This window comes from Callionymus lyra, chromosome 1 (genome assembly GCF_982586985.1).
Source record: "Callionymus lyra chromosome 1, fCalLyr1.hap1.1, whole genome shotgun sequence".
Lineage (NCBI taxonomy): Eukaryota > Metazoa > Chordata > Actinopteri > Syngnathiformes > Callionymidae > Callionymus > Callionymus lyra.
In genome coordinates this window covers 40,796,505-40,822,094 of record NC_141818.1, presented here as the reverse complement: position 1 = coordinate 40,822,094, position 25,590 = coordinate 40,796,505, and the positions used below count along the sequence as shown (strand labels likewise).

At 43.7% G+C, this 25,590-nt stretch overlaps 1 protein-coding gene across 1 annotated transcript; it reads left to right on the top strand.

Moving 5' to 3' along the window:
- Positions 1-71: 71 nt before the first annotated feature.
- frem3 (Fras1 related extracellular matrix 3) lies at positions 72-25,581 on the top strand. The gene is made up of 24 exons (XM_087807756.1): positions 72-5,315; positions 5,430-5,519; positions 11,805-11,951; positions 12,418-12,648; positions 12,722-12,847; positions 12,923-13,174; positions 15,778-15,927; positions 15,997-16,206; positions 16,282-16,479; positions 16,548-16,712; positions 16,780-16,962; positions 17,111-17,241; positions 18,002-18,160; positions 19,226-19,529; positions 19,867-19,998; positions 20,070-20,401; positions 20,496-20,688; positions 20,759-20,863; positions 21,250-21,377; positions 21,441-21,575; positions 22,875-23,001; positions 23,068-23,255; positions 23,327-23,473; positions 25,036-25,581. The coding sequence occupies exons 1-24, from the start codon at positions 314-316 to the stop codon at positions 25,579-25,581; spliced, it is 9,381 nt and encodes a 3,126-aa protein (XP_087663882.1). The 5' UTR covers positions 72-313.
- Positions 25,582-25,590: the final 9 nt, after the last annotated feature.

Genomic DNA, 25,590 nt, shown 5'->3' with positions numbered 1-25,590 from the left:
TTGTTTCTTTTAAGAGTAGAGGTTTCTGGCTGGGGAGATAAAGTTAAGAGCTGGTTGGGGGAGCACTTTCACCATGATGTCCAATGGCCTTTCTTAATTTAGCCGAGGGGGCAGGAGGCTCCCTCCCTGTGCCGACAGAAGGAGGAGTCGGAGTCAAAGACAGTCTACTGTTTCATTCTTACCTGCGCAGTCCTGCAGCCTTCACCGCACTAGAGTGAGCTCCTGCAAACACAGAGAGAGACAGAAGACCACCAGCAGGCAGAGAAATCCGCTGCTTTTTTTTTTTTTACTTGCAAGGCAACTAGCAGTGGAGATGGCTGGTTGTCTGCAAAAATCACTACTTTTGAGATGCCTCGTTGCGGCTGCATTATACTCTGCTGTGGTAGATGCTGAGCCGTTTGACCCGTCTCACCTCAACCAGCACGGGTCCGGACTGAGTGAAGACAGCATCATCATCGCCAACAATGGGATCAGGGTTCCACTTGGGAAGTCAGTTTTCCTGGAACCTGTGAGTGACCTAGTGATCGATATCCAGCCCGGTGACCGCTGCCACATCACTGTCCTGGACAATGACCCGCTGGCCCAGAAGCCAGGGGCGCTGACGCCTAAAAGGTTCCCGTGTTCCTTTGGACTTGATGAAGTGAAATACACTCATTTTGGATCTCGGAGCCCGAACAAGGATCGAGTGAAACTGCAGCTGCGGTATGATTCTCAGACAGACACCATCATCGTTCCTTTCATGTTGGAGGTGGAAGTGGTTTTCCAACAGCTCGAGGTCTTGACCAGGAATATGCCCTTAAATGTCGAAAAGCTCCACGGGGACAGCAATCCAATCGACAATAGAAATCTGGAGTTTTCGATTGAGGAGGGTGTCACTCAGTGTAAGATGACAACTTTTGCCGGAGCTGGAGGTCTGCCCAGGTATGGTGTTCTCTTAAATAGTCCCATCAGTGGACAAATGATCGACTGTGATGAATTTGTCAAGCTGGGCATCCTATACAAACACACTGCTACTACTAAATCACCGAACAGAGATTATATTCCTATGATGGTGGAGCTGCAGGACAATGAGGGGAACACGATCATGCAAGAGCACTTTCAAATCTTGGTCAGAATCAGGGAGGGGGCAGAAAACACAGCGCCAAGACCCAGCTTCGTGTCGATGATGATGATGGAGGTGGATCAGTTTGTGATGACAGCCATCACCACTGACATGCTGGCCGCCGAAGACGTGGAGACCGACCCTGATGATTTAATCTTCAACATCACCTCGCACCTCGGGCCGCAACAGGGCTACATAATCAGCACAGATGATCAGAACCTGCCCATCACATCCTTCTATCAGAGAGATATCAAAGACCTGAAAATAGCTTATAAGCCACCGTCAGAGGATTCAGAGACGGAGAGAATTTTCCAGCTTGAGTTTGAAATTGTAGACTCGGACGGCGCTGTGTCGGATCCCTTTGCATTTATGATTGTGGTGAAGCCAATGAATACCTTGGCACCAGTAGCGACCAAAAATACAGGGCAGCTATTGTTTGAAGGCCAGTCCAGACCTCTGTCCAGTGGGCAGAATTTAGAAATAAGTGATGAAGATAACTTGGAGGATGTGAGAATCACAGTCGTCGACGGCTTGAAACACGGCGAATTGATGATTTTGGGATCTAGAAGGAAGTTTTTTACGCCAGCAGAGTTAGATGCTGGAGTAGTTGTGTACCAGCATGACGGCAGCGACACCTACAGCGATAACATTATTTTCAGAATGACAGACGGGAGCCATGAAGTGGAGTTTTTATTTCCCATCACAATAGCTCCCACTGATGACGAGCCTCCGATTATTAATGCCAACACTGGCATGTTGCTGTATAAAAATGAGGTCATGCAGATCTCCCCGTTCATCCTGAGTGCCACTGATATCGATTCAGAAGACTCAAGTATAAAGTTCATTTTGGAGCCACCGTACTCTACCATAGGAGAGCTGCTGCTGAGGCAGGTGGAGCCTCCCACCGACCCCTCACGCTGGAAGTTCAGCGAGACGGACGAGATGTTTGAGCAGGTGGTGACAGAGTGGTTTCAGCAAGACATTCTTGATGGAAAACTGTTTTATCGCCACATCGGACCCCATAGCACGACAACTGTGACGGATCTGTTTGTGTTCAGAGTGCAGGACAACAACGATCCCCCTAATCAATCCGGTGAACAGACCTTAACCATTAAAATCCAACCCGTTGACGACATTGTCCCGGAGCTCCTTCCAGGCACGACCCTTCACATGACGGTTCAGGAATATGAGCTGACGTTCTTTCAAAAGAAATTCCTGTGTTACACCGATTTGGATTCAGACGATAGGGATTTAAAATACACCATCACAAAGCCTCCGACTGACATAGACGACAACAACCCTGCACGCTTGGGTGAAGTTGTGTTGACGGACAACCCTGACATTGTAGTTACAGAGTTCACGCAGGCGCAGGTGAATCACCACAAAGTGGCCTACAAACCGCCAAACCAGGAACTGGGCATCACACCAAAGGTAGCTCAGTTCACATTCATCGTGGAAGACACGGCTGGTAACACAGCAGATGGTTTATTTACCATCTTCCTGCAACCAGTGGACAATAAACCTCCTAGCATCACAAACACGGGGTTCACAGTGATGGAGAGAAACGCATATGTTCTTACTAAGAAGGACCTGTATGCCACAGACACCGATACAGATGCCAACAACATCGTCTTCACCCTAACTCAGACGCCTCAGTTTGGACATCTACAATACTTGGGCATTGACATGTCAAATGGAGAAACGTTTGTCCTCGAAGATCTCGCTGGTGGCCATATTACTTACATCCACAATGGCAAGGAGTCGGTTAATGATGTCATTAGAATCGATATCAGTGACGGTTTTCACGAGGTGCCGATACATATCAAAATTGCAATCGAGCCTGTAGATGATAAGACACCGACCATCGTGCTTCCGGATGGTCTTCTTGGAGCCACTCTGGATGTTCTTGAGAATGGAGCCACAGAGATAACTACCAATGTTATCCAGGGTCAGGATGAAGACACGGATGATCTGAGGCTTACATTTATAGTGGAGGAGGCTCCGAAGCTCGGTGAGATCTTGCTTAACGGCGCCCCGACTGAGAGATTTACCCAGGAGGACATTATTAATGGAGCGGTCGTGTATGCACATACATCTGGTGAAATTGGACCGTTTAAAGAAAGCGACTCCTTCAACCTGACTCTTACTGATATGTCGGAGCAGTGGGTCGTGGGCGGCAACAAGGTGCAAGGGGTGACCGTTCACGTGACAATTCTTCCCGTGGACAGTATTCCACCAATCGTTAGCGTTGGAGAACAGTTTGTCGTCGTCGAAGGGGAGAAGAACGTCATAACCTTAGACCACATTCAAGCTGAAGATATTGACACGGACAATGAAGATATCCAGTGCACCATTATTGTCCAACCGACATCTGGTTATGTGGAGAACATTTCGCCGTCAGCAGGCTCTGAGAAATCCAGGGCAGGAGCAGCAATCACAGCCTTTGATATCAAAGACATTGCACTCGGTCATATATATTACGTTCAAAGTATCCACAAAGGCGTGGAACCAGTTGAAGATCGTTTTACCTTCCGTTGCTCTGATGGTATTAACTTTTCCGATCGACACTTTTTCCCAATCGTCATCATTCCTGCCAATGATGAAAAGCCCGAGATCTATATCCGTGAGTTTGTGGTCATGGAGGGCATGAGTCTCGTTATTGATACGCCTATTTTGAACGCCGGTGACGCTGATGTTCCTGCACATGAACTCCACTTTGAGATCATCAAATTCCCCAAACACGGCACAATCGTGCAACAGTTGAGCACGGGGACCATCCCGGTTGACAATTTCGACCTGGAGGAGATTAAAGAGACGTCAAACATCGTCTATGAACATGATGATTCGGAGACGGAAGAAGACAGCTTTGAAATCAGGGTGTCAGACGGTAAACACACAATTGAAAAAACTGTACTTGTGATGGTTATCCCCGTCGACGATGAGACGCCGAGAATGACCATCAACGATGGGTTAGATATTGAGATTGGCGAGACAAAAACAATCAGCAACAGGATTTTGAAGGCAACTGATCTGGACTCTGAAGACCGAGATCTAACATATGTTGTCCGCCACGGTCCTGGTCAAGGTTACCTGCAGCGTGTAGGAAAGTTTGGTAACGTCATCGGAAACATCACCCTGGGAATGAACTTCACTCAGGATGAAGTCGACAAGGAGCTTATCCAGTACGTCCACACCGGCCAGGTCGGTATCCGTGACTTGTTGAAGTTTGACATCACAGATGGAATCAACCCACTCATCGATCGGTACTTCTACATCAACATCGGGAGCATGGATATGGTTTTCCCAGATGTTGTCAACAAAGGTGTGACCCTGAAAGAGGGAGGGAAGGTGACTTTGACTACGGATCTGCTCAGTACTAGTGACATCAACAGTCCAGATGAGTTCCTAAGCTTTAGTATCACACGTGCACCAAGTAGAGGCCATCTTGAGAGCAGTGACCACCCAGGCGTCCCCATTTCCACCTTTACCCAACTGCAGCTCGCTGGGAACAAGATTTATTACATCCACACGTCAGATGACGAGATGAAAATGGACAGCTTTGAGTTCGAGGTAACAGATGGTAACAATCCAGTCTTCAGAACCTTCCGAGTGTCCATCACTGACGTTGATAACAAAAAGCCAGTCTTAACAATAAGCACTCTTGTCGTCGAAGAGGGCGAGACCAAACTCATCACACCGTTCGAGCTGTCTGCTGAAGACCGTGACACACCAGACCACCTGCTTCGTTTCATAGTGACACAAGTTCCGGTGCACGGACAGCTCCTTTTTAACAAGACAAAACCAATAACCACGTTCACCAAGCAGGACCTTAATGAAAACCTCATCAGCTACAAGCACGACAGCACCGAGACCAACGAAGACAGCTTCTCTTTCACGGTGACGGACGGCACTCATAACGATTTTTTTGTTTTCCCCAACACCATCTATGAGACACGCAAAGCCCAAGTGATGACAATTCACATCAACACAGTGGACAACGGCGTGCCTCAGATAGTTGTTAACAAAGCGGCACCTTCACTGAAGGTTCTGCAAACAGGCCACCTCGGTTTTGTGATCACCAACAAGGCCTTGCGGTCAGAGGACCGTGATAGTCCTCAGAAAGTCTTGAAGTACACTGTGTCCGAACCACCAAAGCATGGGATCATCATTAACACCGCTTTGGGCAACGATAGCATCAAGACCTTTACACAAGGTAAGAAATATTTTCACACACAATATTTTAATTCAAGAAGTAATAATAAGCTTTCTGGCATCATCCACTAAATCCATCACTTTTATACTTGTCTCTGTTCTTTCCCGTCATCAGCTGATATCAACGACATGAAAATCTCCTACGTGCTGAAGGATACGAGCAACGCCACCAGTGACATCTTCCGCTTCACAGTCGAAGATGGCGGTGAGTGTCTTTTCATGTAAAGTAACACCATCGAAAGCCGTTCCTCAGATTTGATTCTGCCTTTAATGGCCTTTCAAATCTTGACCTGGCATTCTCTGTCAATCTCTTGGTGTTTGCATCACAAAGACTTAAGGCGGTTGGCCATGACTGACACGTTGGCGCACTGAAAGGGTGACAGCTTGACGAGTAGGAGGGGTGTGAGTTAAATGCTGAATGAGTTTCAAAAGAAGCAGTGAGTCTGGCTTCTGGGGAGGAATTCAGAAATGCATCTTTTTTTCAATTTATTCTTCTGACTTTAATGTCATTTTGAGTAGAAGTAGAAAGAGGTTTTTTTTTTTAGATTCCTTCCCTCAATGTCCTTTGATATCCCAATATTTGAGTGAAGCTTAAACCTGCCGGAAAACCAACTGGATTACCTTCTATCCTTTGTTTTCTCATTCCAGACACCTTTTGATTTTCCTAACAAAAAAAAGAAGTAGTTTTGCTAAGTTCATAGTTCACATGCACAGATCTCAAAGGTCTTCCCACATGAAAACACATGTCGTCAACAGCTTCCATGTTGGCCGAAAGAAACACAAACAAACAGAACAACAGAAGCGAGATTGAATCACAGATAAAAAGAGAAATGACCGCCAAGTGTTGGAGGGGTTATCTGGTGGGGAAGTGGAGGCTTCTCGGACAAGAAGGGGCACGTCAGGGGATGAGCACTAATGGCCACCTTATCTGCCGATGAATCTAAGTAGGTGGACTATCTGTGGAGGAGAGATTCCTAAACAGATTTTTACTTTTATTGTGAATGCCTTGAAGTGAATAGTAAACAGTTATATCTATATTACTAGCTCAACCTGCATCCCATCATTTAAAAGTCAATCACACAGTCAATGTATTTCCTGAATGGAATAGACAGTTAAATACATCCGATTGTTAATCTAATTGCTCACAACTGGGGTGGACTCAATTATAGGGCCTGTAATTGTTACGTAGGCCCTCGAGCAAAAAGAAAGGAAGAACAAAAAAAGCGTAAATATATATGAAAAATGTAAAAAAATATATCTTTAAAAAGAAAACTTTTATTTCACTTTATTTTAACAGGCAGAAATACACTTAATCTCTAAAACAACAATCATTATTCTTAGAGTGTAGTTTAAGTAATGTGTCCACGTTTCTGAATTAAAAGTTTCATCGTTTCAAATACAGTCTGTAGGTGGCCCTCGGGGCCAGATCTGTGCTCGCGGGTCCAATGCATTGCGCTTGTGTGTGGTCACCACAGCTGAAACGAGGCCGTCGTAACTGTGTAACAAGTGTTGTACTCAGAGGTCAGGAGTGGTCATTCAGGTTCACGCACTGTGGACCCACTGGTCACGAGAAACATTTGGAAAAGAGGCATTCACGTCAGTTTTTCATTTCAAGAAAATAAAGAGATTCTGTGATGACTCATGCAAATACAACTATTTAATACATTTATGTAATTTATTTTGGCATTTATATATATTTTTATTTATTAACAAATTAATATTTATTCTTATTACATACTTTGGTTTGGACCTAATGACTGGATGCTCACATGTTTTTCTTTATCTTAAATAGGGTTATTTTCTGATGCAAACAGTTATATAAACATGGTTTTCCAAGTACCATGATTAAATAGACCACAAGTTCTGTAATCTCATCTTGTGACTATAAATTGTATTTGCCTAAATTATAGTCTTTTAGTGACAGTTTAATTTACCGTGGCTGACTCTCTCTGTCAGAGGAAGAATGTCTATTGGAATACCAATAAAGTGTCAGCAAATGACCAGGTCAGAGAACTCCCTGAAGCCATTCACAGCCTCAAACACTTGAGCAGTAAATAGTTGCGTTTACAAGCACGTACTCGACTGACATATATCATCTGGCAGTGGCCGACCATCCCACAGGCTGGTGATCGCCTCGCTGCTGACCTTCTTGTTTTTTATTTAGGGTTTTTCTTTGGTGTCATTACAGTCGTACGTGTGCCTCTGACTACTGATGATGACAGATTACTATTGTTTAATAGCTTACACTCAAAAATATTAAAGTACATTTGTATACTAACTTGTGTCCGCTATCCCAGAGGTAAGTAAGTAAGTAAGTAATATTTATTTATATAGCGCTTTTCGAGACCAGGGTCACAAAGCGCTTAGACAATCAAAAACAATACTCAAAAAAGTACATACTTTAAAGATCAAGATAATACTGAGAACAACACATGAGTTCGAGAAATTCAAGGAAAAGCCTGAACAAATAGAAACGTCTTAAGATGTTTCTTAAAGGAGTCAGTAGATCCATCAAGCGCAAAGAGAGAGGAAGATCGTTCCAAAGCTTAGGAGCAACAGCCTGAAAAGATTTCTCTCCTCTGGTCCTGAGGTCCCAGGGCCAGCAGGGCGGGGCTCAGCACTAGTCTGTGAAGCATTTAATAACAGGCTGCATTGAGAGGAAAAATAAATTATATGATTTATTTTGATTAATACTTCCTGAAAGGCATTTTATTATGATTTGATATACCTTTATTCTTCTCACATTATATTATTAGGACATGAGTAAACATGTTAAAAATAATAAATACTTATAGAACAATTATCATAATTGTACAAATATTGATTAAACAATGGTGAAAAATAATAATTTAACATAATAGCAATGCAAAACTAACACAATGATAAATCAAATAATGATAAACATATCCACCACAAAAACATTTTGGAAGAAAGACCACATTTTCTCTGCAGTATTATAAGAATGTGACATTCTGCCGGTCAAGTTTACTCAAAGAACAATTGCATAAACTAGTGAAAAACTCAAGTCTATATTAGACCATAAGCCTCAGCTGATTCAGTATCATGGCAAGATATTTCAAAGAGTGACAGGTGAATATATAACCTTGAGTTTATATACGATCACAGGATCATAAAGTGGACATGAGGTCCAACAACAACTTTGTTTTTTCACTTCAGCTGCATAAAAAGAAATCGTTAAATCCGTTATCATAACTCAAATCTGTGTTCTACATTAATCAAGAGGGATCATAGACTGGAGTGTTATGTGATCGTGGTGTATTGCTGGGAGAGGAATGCACTTCCTCCAAGACTCCAGACTCCAAGTCCACAGACACTGCTGTGCCCGAGGGGAAGTGGTATCCCAAGCAGACAGGTGGGTGTACGTGAGAGGGAAGGCTCCTGGACTATCTGCTTTCAAAGCCCTCCGTCACCCTGACCCCTGATCTGCAGAAACACAAACCAATCTCAGATGACCTGATAACTCAAAAAACCTTGAACGCACCAGTTCGGGAAGTGTTCTGCAAGAGGAATAATGCTCTCGCAGGAACCTTCAGTCTTGGCAGAGTGAGGAGGCCACATCACACTCAGACTTCCTAACGGTGTTTTGGGTTCTTACATTTCACCCGTGTCGACAGTCACAGGGAGATTTATTGGCCTTGGTGCCACGGCCTGTTCCGCCCAGCTTGAGACCAGGCTCGGGCCTTTAACACCCTGTCTGACACCTCTCACTTCTTTTTAATCCTGTCGGGACTCCACTTTTCAGGTTTAATCAAACCTCGTACATCGGCTTTGTAAATTAGATTTTGATTTTTGACAATGTACATCTTTGAATCTTTTATTCATGAAGTACATTTTTCTACAAATACAATGGGTTTTATTACCTCATAATTTAAGGGATTGGATGTACCTGATCAGTGCTTAAACATGTGGTTTATAGTGTTCAAGAAACTTGTAACAAAATGCCTCCAATTTACTCTAAAGCCAACCATATTGGTGCGTCAGTACTTTTAATAGCTGCCCTGAACCGCCGCCATATTTAGAGCAGCTGGAAGATTAATGAGGAAAGGCAATTATTGGAATGTGTGTCACTTGATGTGGATATTCATAGAAGGTTGCTCTTTCTTGCATCACACTCTCCAACGTCCAGGCAACACATGGGCCTTCCACATCAGCAATATCTCCCGCCTCACCCTCGATCCTCGCATCTATGTATGGCCCGTACTGCGGTGTAAATATGTCCCGGAGAGGCGCGAACAATGAACTTATAAAAGAACTTGAGAGATCAGTGGTTCCTTTTCTTCCCTGTGGTGCGACAAACTGAAGTTGTGGCCCACCCACTCGGTGGCCCGCTCTCCGTTGTTCTTCCCATGAGTGAACAAAGCCGGGACGGACAAAAAGGGGGTGTTAAAAAAGACTCTGACCCCACTCTGTGTCGGCCCCATTGATCCACGTTGGTTAACAGAAAAGTCGGTTTGAGTGATCTGACTCAACCACATCTGATGCCACACAAGGACCTGTGTATTGTTTAGCTTCGAGTATTAACTTTGAAATGATACGCGTCATGTACCAGACTGTATTCCGGGTTGTGTACAAAACATCCTTTGCGACGCATATAGGACTCATGAGCTCTGCGGCTGTAAACATGCTCCTTGGACGACTCTCGGGTTGCGCTCTGACGGAGACGGAAAGATGAAACTTTTCATCACCGCGGAACTTATGAGCAGAGAAATAATCTAAAAACAGGAGTCAAGAGATGTTGCCCGTTTAATAATTCAAATGCAATTCTATTTTATCCAACGTGTCATATCCTAACAAAATTATCTCAAGACACTTAACAGTTTAACTAAGACTATATTGGAGAAAAGAAAAAAAACAGCGAAACAACAATGAGTGAATCACAGCGTGACAGTGGCGAGGAAAAACTTTTAGAAGGCGGAAACCTGGAGCAGAACCAGACTCAGTGTTGACGACCTCCTGAACTGTTAGTACAAGATCTAAGTTGTGGTTTAAACAGTGAGTAGGTTCATCTACATACTGAGAAAAGCCAATTGATTTAAATGTGGAATTGAACGTATAAGCCAAGCTTTCAGTGACCATATCCACATGGATGTTAAAGTCAACCACAAGTTTCACTGATTTAAGCACCAGGCTGGTCAAGAACTCAGGGAACTGAGAGAAGAATTTAGAGTGTGGAAATAGAAGTGACCTGTTCTCAATGTTGTCTGAGCCACGCTAAGAATGATACTTTCAAAAGGGTTGAAACCAGATTGCGATCTAGTTGAGGATCTATCTAATAACACGTGTTCCTGAACTAATCTTTCGGCGTAAAAAACTTCCGTTGTTCTCAAACGACATGAATCTGTTACCACGGCAGAATCAGCTCCTTGTCACTTTGATTCCTTGCGATGATAGCGACAATCTGAGCTGCGCCACGTATCAGATTCATTCACGACTGTCGGCCAGGACACGCAACCATAATTGTGATAACCATGGACCGCAGACTTTGATTTCTTTCAACTAAGATTGAGTTGCTTTAGTTGGTGCAGAGAAGACTTATCAACACTCCTTTGTTCGTTGTGTAACAGTGTAGATTCACAGTTCATTGAAGACATTACAGTAGAGGTCAGTGCTTTTATTAGAAGCACCAACATGTCCAAAAACATGATGGAGGTTCAAACAAGACCCCAGGAATACAACTAAGGTCAAGTTAGCTAAAACTAGCTGAAGTTTTGACTCTAACGTAAACTTACTCCTGTTGTGCAAGTTAATTCTGGAGAGGAGTAACATAATATATGCATATTTATTTAATAAATGACAATGCAAAGTCCAGATGCCGCTTTTGATGTCGATATTTATGCCCGAGTAAGTGGCCCCCCATTCTCTACCGTGCCACCCCAGTGTTTTCATTCAGTCCCGTCACGAAGCATAAAGGCGTCACTCTTTCATTCTCACTGAAGCACAACAGTTACTACTTTTTTCGCTGTGGTCAGGGAAGCGACACAGTCACTCCTGCTTACGCAAAATAATATTTAGTGTTCAGTTAAAAAACACATATATTTGGGATAAATGTAAGTTCTATTGGCTGTTGAAAGCAGGTCAACAGAGTTGCTGTCTTCGTGCCCACTGATGCAGGTCTAAGCAGAGACACCTCTCTCGTCTCCCCTTGATCTAAAGAACCCACTGACCATGACCCACTTCACATCAAAAGTTCAGGGTCACCAAGATCCTGAACTGCCATTTTAAAGATAGAAGTAGAAGAAAAAAAACAGATTATCTGGTCGAACATGAAACATCTCTGAGCCTCTTGGCGGAGTCAGTGACCAGAAAAGATCTCACAGCTTTGGTTCGGAGGATTAAATAAGTCATGAGCCTGGATTAAGGACTCGGATATATAGTTTGAGACTCGGCGGCAGGTGAATGTTATTCAAGTGTATCAATGGATTACCCTTGATTTACTTTAATATTTATGTGTTACGGGACTTCCTTGCAGGTGGAAACAAACTTTACCCTCAGCCCTTCCGGCTCAACTGGGCGTGGATCTCTTTGGAAAAGGAATACTACCTGGTGGATGAAGACTCAAAGTTCCTGGAGGTGACGCTCAAACGGCGAGGATACTTGGGAGAGACCTCCTTCGTCAGTGAGTGCATTAAATAATCTCAACTCCACTGAGGTTTGTTTTTGGTCAGTGAGAGCAACGTAACTCAAAAGTTTGTGATCTTCTTTTAAATTTTAAGTATCATTTCAAAATGGTCACCCACTTGATACAGGACTTTTCAATATTGGCTTGTTTAATATATTACCCCTGATGCTCTTGCACCATTAAGCTATCAATAATGGTTAACTTCACGTTTAAATAAATGACCACCATATAACTGAAGTGCAAATTTTGTTGCTACTGATGTCTAAGAGTTACTGATTCCTGATTGGGAATAATGCAGGAATCAAGTAATGTTTGCATGAAACGATGATATGACATTAATAGCTTTGCCTTTACCCTTTGAAGGCACAATGTTAAGTCCCTGATTTTCTTTCTTTGTTACCCCAAGAGGAGAAAGTGGCAGAATCAAAAAATTAGGCCTAACATCTGCCGTCTCTTTCTGAAGGTATCGCCACGAAAGACGGGACCGCCAAAGTGGACAAAGACTTCCGTGGCAAATCTCAGAAGCAGGTCCAATTCAACCCAGGCCAGACCACAGCAACTTGGAAAGTGAAGATCTTCACAGATCAAGAGTTCGAGACCTCGGAGACCTTTGAGATCCAACTTTCTGACCCGGTCATGGCGGTGCTTGAATTTCCCGACACGGCAACAGTGGAGATTGTGGACCCTGGAGATGGTGACTGCTCGACTAAATGTGAACTATTGGAAATGTTGATGATTAATCTTTTTTTGTCTCTATGTGAATCCAGAGTCAACCGTGTTCATTCCTCAAGCTGAGTACAAAATTGAAGAAGACATCGGAGAGCTGCTGGTGCCGGTGCGTCGGTCTGGTGACGCCAGTCAGGAGCTTATGGTTGTTTGCTCTACTCACCAAGGTAAAGACACCATATCGCTTATTATATTAACCATCAAGTGCCTAACCTTGGGATTTCGCTCCCCAAATCCATTAGCCACAGCTACCGGTACTGTTCCCAGTACGGTGCTATCCTACTCGGATTACATCTCGCGACCAGAGGACCACACCAGCGTGTTGCGTTTCGACAAAGGTGAACGCGAGAAATTCTGCCGCATCATCATTATCGACGACTCCTTGTATGAGGAGGAGGAGAGCTTCAACGTGACACTCAGCATGCCCATGGGCGGGCAAGTGGGCACCAACTTCCCCACGGCAAAGGTCACCATCCTGCCGGACAACGATGACGGTGAGTCAATAAGACAAAAAAGATCGGGTGAAAGCTGTGATGAATCCAAATGCGACACATGAACGATTCTGCGACTCTGTCAAAATTAGCTACAACGAAACCCCTTAAATCCTCATGCTATTTAAATTCTATTGTCCAAGCCTGAGCTCCATTGATCGTTCATCTTGGAGGGAAAAACATGAAGCAATAAACAGGTGTTGAGAGGGAAAGTCACCGCCCCGGTGAATGTCACGTTCCGGGTCAGACTGATGGAAGCGTCGAAAACCTCCCCTTGAGTCAGCCCCGTCCTCATTGGCATTCAGGGGAGCTCGGGGGGAAACAGAGGACGTCCTTTTGTCCGTGGTGGACCAAAAGGCAGGTGGTGGAAAGAGGGGGTCCATTGTGACGGGAGCCCACATGACTGGCATGTTTTCCCTGCTGCACTCGACTTCACTGCTAGTTTTTTTTGTTGGGGAAGCAGCGCATTCCTTAAAGATGATAAATTACTCTAGGTCACCATTTAACTCATCATAAACTCAAACATCTTTAAACATTTTGCACATTTCTCCCACATTGTCTAAAAAGTATTTTTTATCCTAGACAACAAATGAGGTTTACAGATAAATAACCACACTGCATTCCCAGACTAGTAAAGAGACAAGAGTGTAAACCTCTATTGTACTCATACTTCTTGGTGGGTCTTCAAGTAACACCCCTAATAAATGCAGTTCATTGTGTCTGTTCTGTACGTTTACCCACATGGACCCAACATCATCTGCCGCCTGTTGAAACTTGCTGGTAGAATTCTTGCCACCATCAGGCGTCTTTTGTTACCGACTTTGATTTTCTCCCACTGATATTTAGGGTTTGTTAGTGATCAAGCCCCCCCTGACCCCCTTTTTTCAAACCATCCCACAGCTACATGCGCTCATCGCCCCGGACACTAAGTAGCTTGTTAAAATGCTGCATGTCACGGAGAGCATGTTCGAGATGTTTGACTCCGGACCAGTTGTCATCTGCAGCAGCATTAGTTCCCTTCCGGACTTGATGTGAAAGTTGTCATGTGACCTTTTAAATAATATAGATTACTGTATAAGGGCCATACCATTTAAAAATGTATATGTTATGTAGGATTAACATTATGGACGACCCAAGTACAAGAAAAAAATGTATTCTGTATATGTCAGGGTGGGAAATATGTATATATATATATATATATATATATATATATATATATATATACACACAGTATACATATATACAGCAAGTTTACCTTGCAGTCTAAAATTCTCTTCACTTTCAATATATTTCTAATAATGATCATGATTATAGTGTAACAAATACAATAACGAATAAGACTTTTTTACCATATATGGTTTAGTATCAAGAATAAAGTCATCAATCCGTAATAAAAGGAATTAACTTTTTTTAAATAAACCTTTTTATTTATGGATTATGTTAAACGCGACTTTTCCTCAATTAAACATGTTTATACCCGTGTAAAATATGAACTAATATCGATTAATTATTAATAACATCAAGATATGATAAAAAAAAATTCATCCAAAGGTTTGAAAATGTTTAGATAAAAAACATATGACCAACCAAAAGTATAGTGCAGGGGTTCTCGACCCCTCTGCCGCATGGACCAGTTTAAAAGGTGAGCCTAATACGAAAGTGACGACGGATGAATTGGCAGTGCTTCTTTAGGAATCCAAGTAGCCTCTGTGAAACCTGGACCTCGACGTTCACCCGCAGCTTTATCAGATCAGAGAAAGCTGGGAACATCCGTCAAGCATTGAGCCCACACACACAAACTCAGCTCTTATTCCTCAGGTGTGCTCAACCCCTTTGGCTCAGAGTTCAGACGCAGATGTCTGGCTTGAGATAAGTTTGGATCGTTGAGGTCTGAAAGAAAGGAGGATCGGAGCGATGACTTCTCCTTGTTTCTTATTGGGTTTTTTACAAAATGAGTAAAAAAAAATAGTGAACAGATGTCCAGAGAAATGTTGGAATGAATCTCACAAGAAAATCTTTAATGTTTCCACCCTTCAAATGTTGTCTTGGCATGGTTATTTAAGTTTTTTCTTAAGTTACGCCTCCTTTTATTGTCAAGTATTTGTCAAAGGCCTGCCTTGAAAAAGGTGATTTCCACTTAAGTTATCCACAACATCACTCTCTTCCATTCATTCATTGATTTTCTTTGCCAATTATTCCCTTATCACTGCCATTTAAATCCCCCCCTCTAACCACTCCACACCAAAATGATGAACTGTTGTTTTTGGCTGTAGAACGAAACCGTGAATACAAACCAAACCACTCTTCAAACCAAAATACATAGCTTTGCCTTGACCACCCATTGAACTCTTGATCAGGTCCTAATAGACAAAGATTATTCTGATTCTGTTTAACATCCAATCAGAATCAATGTTAGGAATGACGACAGTAGACCTCAGTACCGCAGAAAAGAAAAATGTATTTCCAACTCATGGTCTGGGGCCCTTCATTTCAAGGCTTCTGAAGGCCCTGGCAGAAGGATTAGAAGAAGATTTTGTTTATTCATAAGCATATAAATTGTGGAATATGGAGAAGGAGATGAACAATCCCGTGACTCTTCTTTCCAGAGCCCTCTCTGTATTTTGGAGAACCCGAGTATGTTGTAGACGAGAGTTCCGGCTACGTTGAGGTGAAGGTCTGGAGGACAGGAACTGACCTCTCCAAGACAGCAACCGTCACCGTTCGTTCCAGGAAAAGCGAGCCCGTTTCTGCAGAAGGTGAGCTAACATCCGGAGCCTTTTAGAGTCTTTGTCATTTCTTAATATGCTCGTTTCCTCATCGATCAGCTGGACTGGATTATGTCGGCATCAGCCGCAACCTGGATTTCGCCCCCGGGGTGACGATGCAGACCTTTAGAGTCACAATCCTTGATGACCTGGGTCAGCCAGAGCTAGAGGGGCCGGAGACGTTTGATCTCGTCCTTAGGATGCCCATGAGCGCAGTGCTGGGAGAACCAAGCAAGACCACCATCACCATCAATGACACCATCACAGATGGTGAGTAGTTTATCTTATTCAAGTCTTTACCTTATGATCGACCTGTTTGTAACATGATTGTTACGATGTTCCCAGTGCCCAAAGTCCAGTTCAAAGAGGGAACCTATAAGGTGGATGAAGCTGATGGTGAAATAAAAGCCATTATTTACCGCAGCGGAGATATTAGCCTTAAATCCACAGTGCGCTGCTATACGCGGCAAGGATCCGCACAGGTCATGATGGACTACAGCGAGAGGCCCAACACGGATGCTTCCATTGTAACTTTCCTTCCAGGTAACAAGACTTTCTTTCCTACTTATCCCTACAAACACCGGTGCTGACTACAGTCTCTCCTCCAAAAGGTGAGATCGAGAAGCCGTGCACGCTCAGTCTCATGGACGACTCCGTTCACGAAGAGGACGAGGAGCTCCGCCTCGTACTGGGAACACCAAAAAGCAAGTCTCCATATGGAGCCTCCATCGGAGAGCAGAAAGAAACGCTGATCACCATCACAGACAAGAAAGACAGTACGCCCTTTAATTTCTATCCATCAGTTGTTTTCTGTATCGTAAAATTCCGACCTCGCACCCTCAGAGCCCGTCATCCATTTCTCCGAGATCAAGTACAGTGTGCGAGAGCCTCAGGTGAAAGGAGACGTTGCCATCGTGAGGATCCCGATCATACGGACGGGAGATACGTCCCAGGTGTCAGTGGTGAGGGTCCACACCAAAGACGGTTCTGCGACCTCGGGGGAAGACTACAACCCTCTCTCGGAAGGTGAGATCCCAACCGGCCGGTCCGTACGGAAATGCTGAGTCGGCCTTTTCGTTCGCACTAATGGCCTCGAAACAAGTTACTTATTGAGAAGCTAACAAGCTGTCGTTAACCTTGTTCACACATACCTAACCCACCTCCACCATTTCAGACGTGGAATTCAAAGAGGGCGAAAAGGAACATTTTGTGGAGGTGGAGATCCTGTACGACGGCCAGAGAGAGATGAGAGAGGCGTTCATCGTCCACATGAAGCCGGATGACAACATGATTGCGGAAGTTCAGGTAATACAGACACACATGGCGTGTCCGAGGTGGAAAGGGCTAAGAGGTGCTGAACTGTAACAGCCTAGAGCATGTAGGGGAAAATACCCAGCTGTTACCAAGATGTAATCTGTCCTGCGTGAATTCGATCGGCCGTTGGGCATCCTCCTGGTTCGGCCTGAAGACACATGTCAAAATATTTAATGGCACCACTGATGGGTTGATAAGGTTTCCTGATACAGTGACATCATCTTTCAGAGCTCAAAATGCTGTCCGGTTGGTTTGAGGTTCATTGAGTTGAGTTAAAAGATAGAGCAGAGTGGTGCCATCCAGTGGGCTTTGCAAATCAGGAAACCGTATCAGGAAGATCCAGCTTCAAATGTCGGTTAAGGAACGTCCTCCAGTGTCACGGGGCTCCACTAGGTCCAACCACAACATCAGCCATGTCCACTTTGCCTCTGTATGATCAAACGTGAGCGCGTACCATGCGGTGTCAATTGGAGTTAAAATAGCTGACAGCAGCTGGCACTGCTGTCAGCACGCCTGAGCCTTACAGTCTTTATAAAAAGATTTTACTTTTGGAATGAGAAGTTGAGGGGAATGTCCCGGCAGGGTCAAATAGTAGATGACCCTAAAAACAGAACAGTGACATTCAACCCGAATACCGCTCACGTACACAGCCACGTACGCCTCAGATGTCAGGAATAGACCAGCGACTATAGTTTTGTTTTTAAGAATACTTTTTCCTAGCATGCACGACATAAATCCTGATTTCTTCCAGATGAACAAGGCTATCGTGTACATCGAGGAGATGGACAGCGTCGCTGATGTCACGTTCCCGGCGGTGCCTCACGTCGTTTCTCTTCTCATGTACGACGACACGGGAAAGGCCAAAGAGAACCCCAACCCAGCCAACGGTTACCCCTTAGTGTGTGTGACGGTGAGTAGAACATTTAGTGAAAATGGAATGAAACAGCCTGCATTTTGAGTCCAAAATAAAACTTTTCATTGTCATTTTATACTCCAAATCACCCTTTTTTTTACAATCTAATTCAACTGATGTTGCAACTATTATATAAATAAGACATAAGTAGTAATAACTAAACTAATTATTCTTTTAAATAATGTCAGTCCTCTTCGCTAAATCAGAAATATTACATTTGTTTCAATATATATTGTCATTAGTGTGAAATACAGTGATATACTGTACATATATTTGTTTTAATTAAATATTTAAATGATTGAGGGGAATAGCAATCGTACACAGATTTACAATTTTATTTTTTTTACAATTTAAGGCAAAATTAAAATGTGAAATAAATTGTAAAAAATATATATTTTGACCAATTTAAATGTTCCCCTATTAAAAATGAATAAACCATTTCCAAAATACACGATTTATGAACTGAAAGATATTCACTTAATTTTAATTAGATTAAGTGATTAATAGCAACAAGTGGATGGACAATGGACAAGGGTTAAATGAAGAACATTTAATATTTATCTGAAGTTACAAAATCACAATTTTATATGAGATGCCGTCCCCCTCAACAACACTGAACTGAAAAGCTCCCATGATGCTTTGCTGCACAGATAACCAATCACAGCTGCCAACCACTTGAAATGACAATAAAGACATAATTTAAATGCCGTTTTCTACTGACCATCAACTATAATTAAATAGAGCAATGTGTCGAGAAGCATCATGAAGTTCACTATTTTCTTGGCACCCCAAGTAAGACTACGTTTTGAGGTTGTGTTGAAGTATATATGCCGTTTAAGACAAGCATTTTTTCCCCTCAAATGAACAAATATATGAGTCAATTCAATTTTTTGCATAACTTTGGGCGGTTCCTGTAGGAACATTTACAGTGATTATAAAAATATTTTTTTTAAAAAGTCTTAAAATATAAAGATTTTTCAACAAGGTCACCCAAAAGAGAATAAATTAACAAATTTACAAATAGCCAAATGATGATTGAAAGCTTTGTCGTCCTTCATGCAGGCGTGTAACCCCAAACACCACGACTTCGACAAAACCGGTTCCATCTGCACTGCTGAGAACATCAACGACACCCTCACCCAGTACCGCTGGAGCGTCAGCGCCCCCACCGGCTCAGACGGAGTCACTAGTCCCATGAGGGAGGTGGACACCAACACCTTCTTCACCAACACCAAGTCCATCACCCTGGACTCCATCTACTTCCAGGCCGGGTCCAGGATTCAGTGCGCGGCTCGTGCCTTTAATGCTAATGGAGATGCTGGCCTCGAGCTGTCCAGTCCCATCGCCATCATCAGCAAAGAGGAAGGTGAGTGAAGGCGGCTTTTTCAGCCATTTATATATTCATTCATTTCTTTGTTAACCTACATCAAAGGAGTTAGAAATATATTTATAAAACACTTCTACGATACGGAAGTATATCCTAGTTTATTATCTGTAGTAAGAGAAGGTTTGAAGGTTTCACTTGTATGGCTTTTAACTGCTGCTGCCGCTAACAGCACGTCATCCTTCTAATAGCACGAGGAATGAATGAGTCCCTGAGTCTATTAGTGTTGCATAATGTGAGGAGCATTTAGGGTTGCAGGATAAGAATGTTGACAACATTTGTGTAGCTAAAAGTCAAATTAAAAGGAGCATCGTTCCAGGTATGTGTCAGCCGCGTATCTCCGGCACCGTCGGAGCAGAACCGTTCTCTGCTAAGATCCGCTACACTGGACCAGACGACCCGGACTTCCCCAATCTCATCAAACTGACTGTCAACATGCCCCACATGGATGGTAAACTACACTATGGCTTCTTAAGTATCAAACTCACGTCATCAAATCCTCACCATGTTTTTTCTGCACAGGCATGCTTCCGGTCATCTCTACCAGACCTTTGTCCAACTTCGAGCTCACCCTGAGCCCGGATGGAACACGTGTGGGCAACCACCGCTGCTCTAATTTACTGGACTTTAATGAGATACAAACGGGCCACGGCTTCATCACGGACGCCACCAAGAACCCGGAGATAATCGGAGAGACGTCAGCGTATCAATATAGCACCCTCATGCGGTCCTCTAACTCGCTACGCTTCTACAGGAACCTCAATTTAGAGGCCTGTCTCTGGGAGTTCACGAGCTACTACGATATGTCAGAGCTCCTGAACGAGTGCGGGGGGTCCATCGGCACTGACGGCCAGGTGGGTCAGAATAAATCAAACAACTTCTTAGGCCCAGGGTTCATTTTTTGAGGTCTTGAGTTTTGTTTATCATCCAATATGTCCACAAATTTAGGTGCTGAACCTGGTGCAGTCCTACGTAACCCTGCGGGTTCCCCTCCACGTGTCCTACGTCTTCCACTCTCCGGTGGCTGTGGGCGGCTGGCAGCACTTCGACCTGCAGTCCGAACTCAAACTCACGTTCGTGTACGACACGGCGATCCTCTGGCAGGACGGCATCGGCAGCCCGCCGGAGTCTGAGCTTCAAGGTTCAGTACTGGAGCCGCTTTTTAAAGCTGCTGAAGATGTGCTCAGCTCTACCTACCATTTCCCTCGCAGGGGCCATGTACCCGACTAGCATGCGGATCAACGAGGAGGGCCGTCTGGTGGTCAACTTCAAGACCGAGGCCCGCTTCAGAGGGCAGTTTGTCATGAGTCATCCAGGTGAGTCCTGGAGGTGATGTTCCACCTCCTGTTCCAAAAGTCATCAACATTAAACTCGCGGGTCATGTACGGGTGAAGCTCCATGAAACAGTGTCATGTTGTTTAGAGGTCAGTAGGTGGCGCCATCAGTTTAAAAAATGATGTTTCATTAGAACGGTTGTTCAAAACAAAGTGGAAAAAAGTGCAGAGACCGCCATCTAGTGGACTCTTAAAATAATGACACTGCTTCATGAAGCTTCATCAGACGTTCACTACTCATTAGCGCCCACTAGATGGCAATCTTTGCTGTATAATCTTAGGCCTCTTTAGCTCCGTCTATGTTGCACGAACAACCAAAAGAGCCTCATGAAGCTCGATCGCCACTAATATACACAAACCGTCTTCAGGAACCAGCATGTCCTCTCTGGTGATCTGTGCCGACCACCCCGGGCTGACCTTCTCTCTGGCTCTGGTCAGAACTGAGCCCACGTACAACCAGCCCATGCAGCAGTGGAGCTTCGTGTCGGACTTTGCCGTGAGTCCCTACAACACGCCCGCAACATAAGAGACGCTTGAAATAACTTGTTCTAATCCGTAGGTCCGTGACTACTCGGGAACCTACACAGTGAAGATGGTGCCCTGTATCGCGTCTCCCAACGGGGAGTTCAGCAACCCTCCAGTGTGCCACCCCAGAGAGCCACTTACCTTTGACATGGACATTCGCTTTCAGCAGGTGAGCTGAGAATTTAATGCTATAAAACCTGTGGTTTCATTTGGATTTAGGATGGATATTTAACTGGTCTCCGAACTACTGAAACAGATGAGATTCTTATTGGAGACATTATTGGATAGTGTCTTGATAGGAGGGCAGCTAGCTGTAGCATTCAGGAAAAAGCTAACACAACACACTCAGTAAGCGAGGAAGAACGGTAACTTGGGTTACAATTCCTGTCTTAACACTGATAAATGATTTAAAAGATCCGTAAAGCCAAATAATAATACCGTATTTTCTGCACTATTAGGCGCACCTTCAATGAATGGCCTATTTTAGAACTGTTTTCATAAATAGGGAATGTCGACAAAACAGTCAGATAAAGTCAAACTTTATTAAGCGTTCTGACAACTCTGTTACTCCCATGGTAACGATGTTCAAATGATGTTTAAAAGGCTTAAAGCAGCAGTGAGACTGATGTTGTAAGCAGACGAATGTTAAGTGCGCAGCAGTGAAGTTGAGCGCGTGTATGACGGCTAGAGCGCGCATGTATGACATGTTGAACGCATGTGTATGACTGGTTGAGCGCGCAGCAGAGTGATTTTGAGTGTACAACAACCAAGACACACTCAGTAATATCACTCCATAGACGTCCGCCATCATGTGTGACGTACGTCGTTACTCCCACCTGTGATGACGCAATGACGTAATTCTGCCCACGGCGTGTCATCTCAGTCGGCGCAGAGTCATGAATGTAATTGTAAACAAGTCACCCACCAGGTAATGTTCATATATAAGGCGCTCCAGGTTATAAGGCACACTGTCATTTTTGGAGAAATTTAAAGGCTTTTAAGTGCGTCTTATAGTCGGGAAAATATAGTAACCCCATTTTTTTGGTGGTGTCGCTCAAATATCTGTCATAGTGTTTTAGCACGATTTTTGGGAACTAACAAGCTGCACCTTGAGGCTTTGGTGTCTCGCAGAGTTATATGGATTTATAGGTACGTTGCTTAAAAATTATATTTTGGTGTGTGTATAACGAAAATAAAGTTTATCGATCATGCATTATAACGAAATTAGTCGCAAAATAACCCGGTGAAACATTAGTGGAGGTAATAAAAAAATGAACCAGTGATTACTAGTGAAGCTTTATGAAGCAGTGTCCTTATTTTCAGAGTCCACTAGATGGCACTATTTTTCCTTTGTCTTTTAAACTGAAGGCGCCACCTACTGACCTCTAAACAACATGACACTGTTTCATGAAGCTTCATCAGCACATCAGAATGTACACAATTCATCTATTTTCGTATGTATGATTAGGTGAGCGACCCGGTGGCAGCCGAGTTCAGCCTCAACACCCAGATGTTCCTGCTCTCCAGGAAAGACTTGTGGTTGTCTGATGGTTCGATGGGCTTTGGAGAAGGTTCTGACTCCGCCTTCACAGAAGGTAGAGCAACAAACACGACACCACCAAGAGAAGAAAAGGCTGATTGTTTTTTTTTAATCGCTCCAGGCTCCAACATCTACGGCCGTGTGATGGTGGACCCGGTTCAGAACCTGGGCGACTCGTTCGGCTGCAGCATCGAGAAGGTCTTCCTCTGCACCGGGGCGGACGGCTACGTCCCCAAATACAACCCGACAAACAAAGAGTACGGTTGCCTGGCGGACTCCCCGTCTCTGCTGTACAGGTTCAAGATTTTGGTAAGAAAACGCGAGCTTGTTTGACTCGGCTGCGAGTGCGACGCCTTCTCTGAGTTCACGATGTAATGCAGGACAAGGCACAACCGGAGACTCAGGCAACGGCCTTCGGCGATGTCAGTTTCAAGGCCACACTGGCTCAAGACACACCGGGGGCTCTTCCTCTGGTCCGACAACCGGGAACCGATGGATTCGCCTTTTCTTCGTCTCCTCTTTTCCAGGTACAGTTAAACTTCTGGTCTTCATATTTTATCCCTTGTTTTGCTTCCAACTGGCAAATAAAGGGTGATTCTCTTGGAAGTAAATAAATGATGGTAACAAATAGACATGAATTTAAATAAAATCCTGGCCAAAATGTTAGATCACTGTATTTTTAAAGTGATTAAAAGCAGCAGAAAAAAGGGGCTGTGGTTTCCAATCCTATCGTTGACCTCAACATAAAAATATAAGTGAAAATACGGTGAAATAGGTGAGAATCTGAAAGAATTTTATCTCGATTTGATTTAGGGATGAAGAAACAAACTGTAATGACTGACCCTGGAGCAGAAATGTAATATTATTAAAGACATATGTCTTTAACACATACTTTTTGTGTTTCTCAATATTTTGCTTTGGCTCTGAATATTTTCATACCCCGTTGATATGATTGACATGTAAAGGACTGTTATATAAATATAACTAAAATGTAATCAAATTAACTGATATTTTAATATTTGTCTCAAAATCTGTGTTTTGTGAATTATTTATGGAGATTGAGGATGATTGAAAATATAAGAAACACACCAACTTGTTGGACACAATTCACAAAATGATTAAAAATGTTCACCTTCAGCCGCACAATAAAATGTTTGTTAAATCCAGTGACGTGCGGTGAGGTTTAGTGTCAGATTTACATATATAATTTAAGTATATAAACCCAAAAGGGAAACTTGTTTAATTGGCTACTGGTTATTTCACATCTCAACAGCATTCTTCACACACAGATGAATTTCTATAAAAATATATGATTTAATTAATAATTTCTCAACAAGTCTATATTGAATCGTTGTGATATGTTGTGGGACATTAGTCTACATCCTCTAGATCTATGGCGGTCATCGATTGTGGATAAATATTCATTTATAGCTTCATAAACCTGTCATCTTTGACATTGACATAAGAGTCATAGCTGAAATATTATGTTTTAATTATCTATTTATTTAAAGTGTATTGTAATGTATTCAAATCATTAACCTGCCATATTTATTATATGAGACCTTTCAATTGGCTGAAAATCTAATTTAAACAGTATAGAGTACGACCGTGATAGTACAGGATTACAAGGAAGACGCAACTGATTCAATGATCTTTGAAAGAGTGTTTATTTCCTTCTATTAAATGGCGTTTAGGGAATTTACTGTAAGTTTAGCGAGATCTCTTAAGATTTAAGTTTGGCTCAAGAGTGAAGAATCCTGAGTGACGGCGTTAGACAAGTGGTGCTGTAATGACAGATAGACCCGCCTTTTGTTGCTTCTGATTGGTTAATATTACGTCAGGTCTTCCGTGATTGGCTAGATTTATGCAAACCGGAACGATGTTTATTATGGTGAAAAGATAAATACTAAGTATTAAATGTGTCAATATAAGCATGAGAAAAACAAATAATATTTTATTTAAGGCCAAAAACGTTAAATGGTTAAATACAAATTACAGACTCCAAACAAGAGTAAACAAAGGGAGCCATCTAGTGGAGGAATATGGGCATTGCATTGAAAAATTCTCATGCCTGTGTCTGGTGTTCCAGGTCGCTGCAGGTCGAGAGTGGTTCATCCACACCATCTACACCGTCCGCTCCAGAGAGAACGCCAACCGCAGCATCGGGAAGCGCAGCCTCGAGTATCACCACAGCGTCTCCAGCGTGGAGGAACCGCGCGTCATCACCGACGTGGCCAGCAGGCGGCATCGTCGAGCCGCCCCGGGACCCTCCGGCCCCGCCTTAGCTCAGGACATCGGCGTCGACAACAACAGAGGCACCAACATCCAGCATATCTCTCTGGAACGCGCGGACCGCCTGGTGGTCAGCCAGCGTCAACCCGCGGGCCGCGACGCACCCTTCGAGCGCCCCCTGCTGGGGAGTTCCATCAGTGACTCGGCCGACTCTTCAACGATGCCCGTGTTGGTGGGCATCTCCGGCCTGATCCTCTTCGTCTGCCTGCTCGCCGCCGTCATCGTTCTGCTCGTGCGGCGCAACAGAAAAGAGAACAAGTTCCCGCAGTACGCCACGTCGTCCTGCTCGGCCTACAGCGCCGGGTCGAACCACAAGAGCGGCGCCGACAGCTCTGAAGTCTAAACTCTCGGG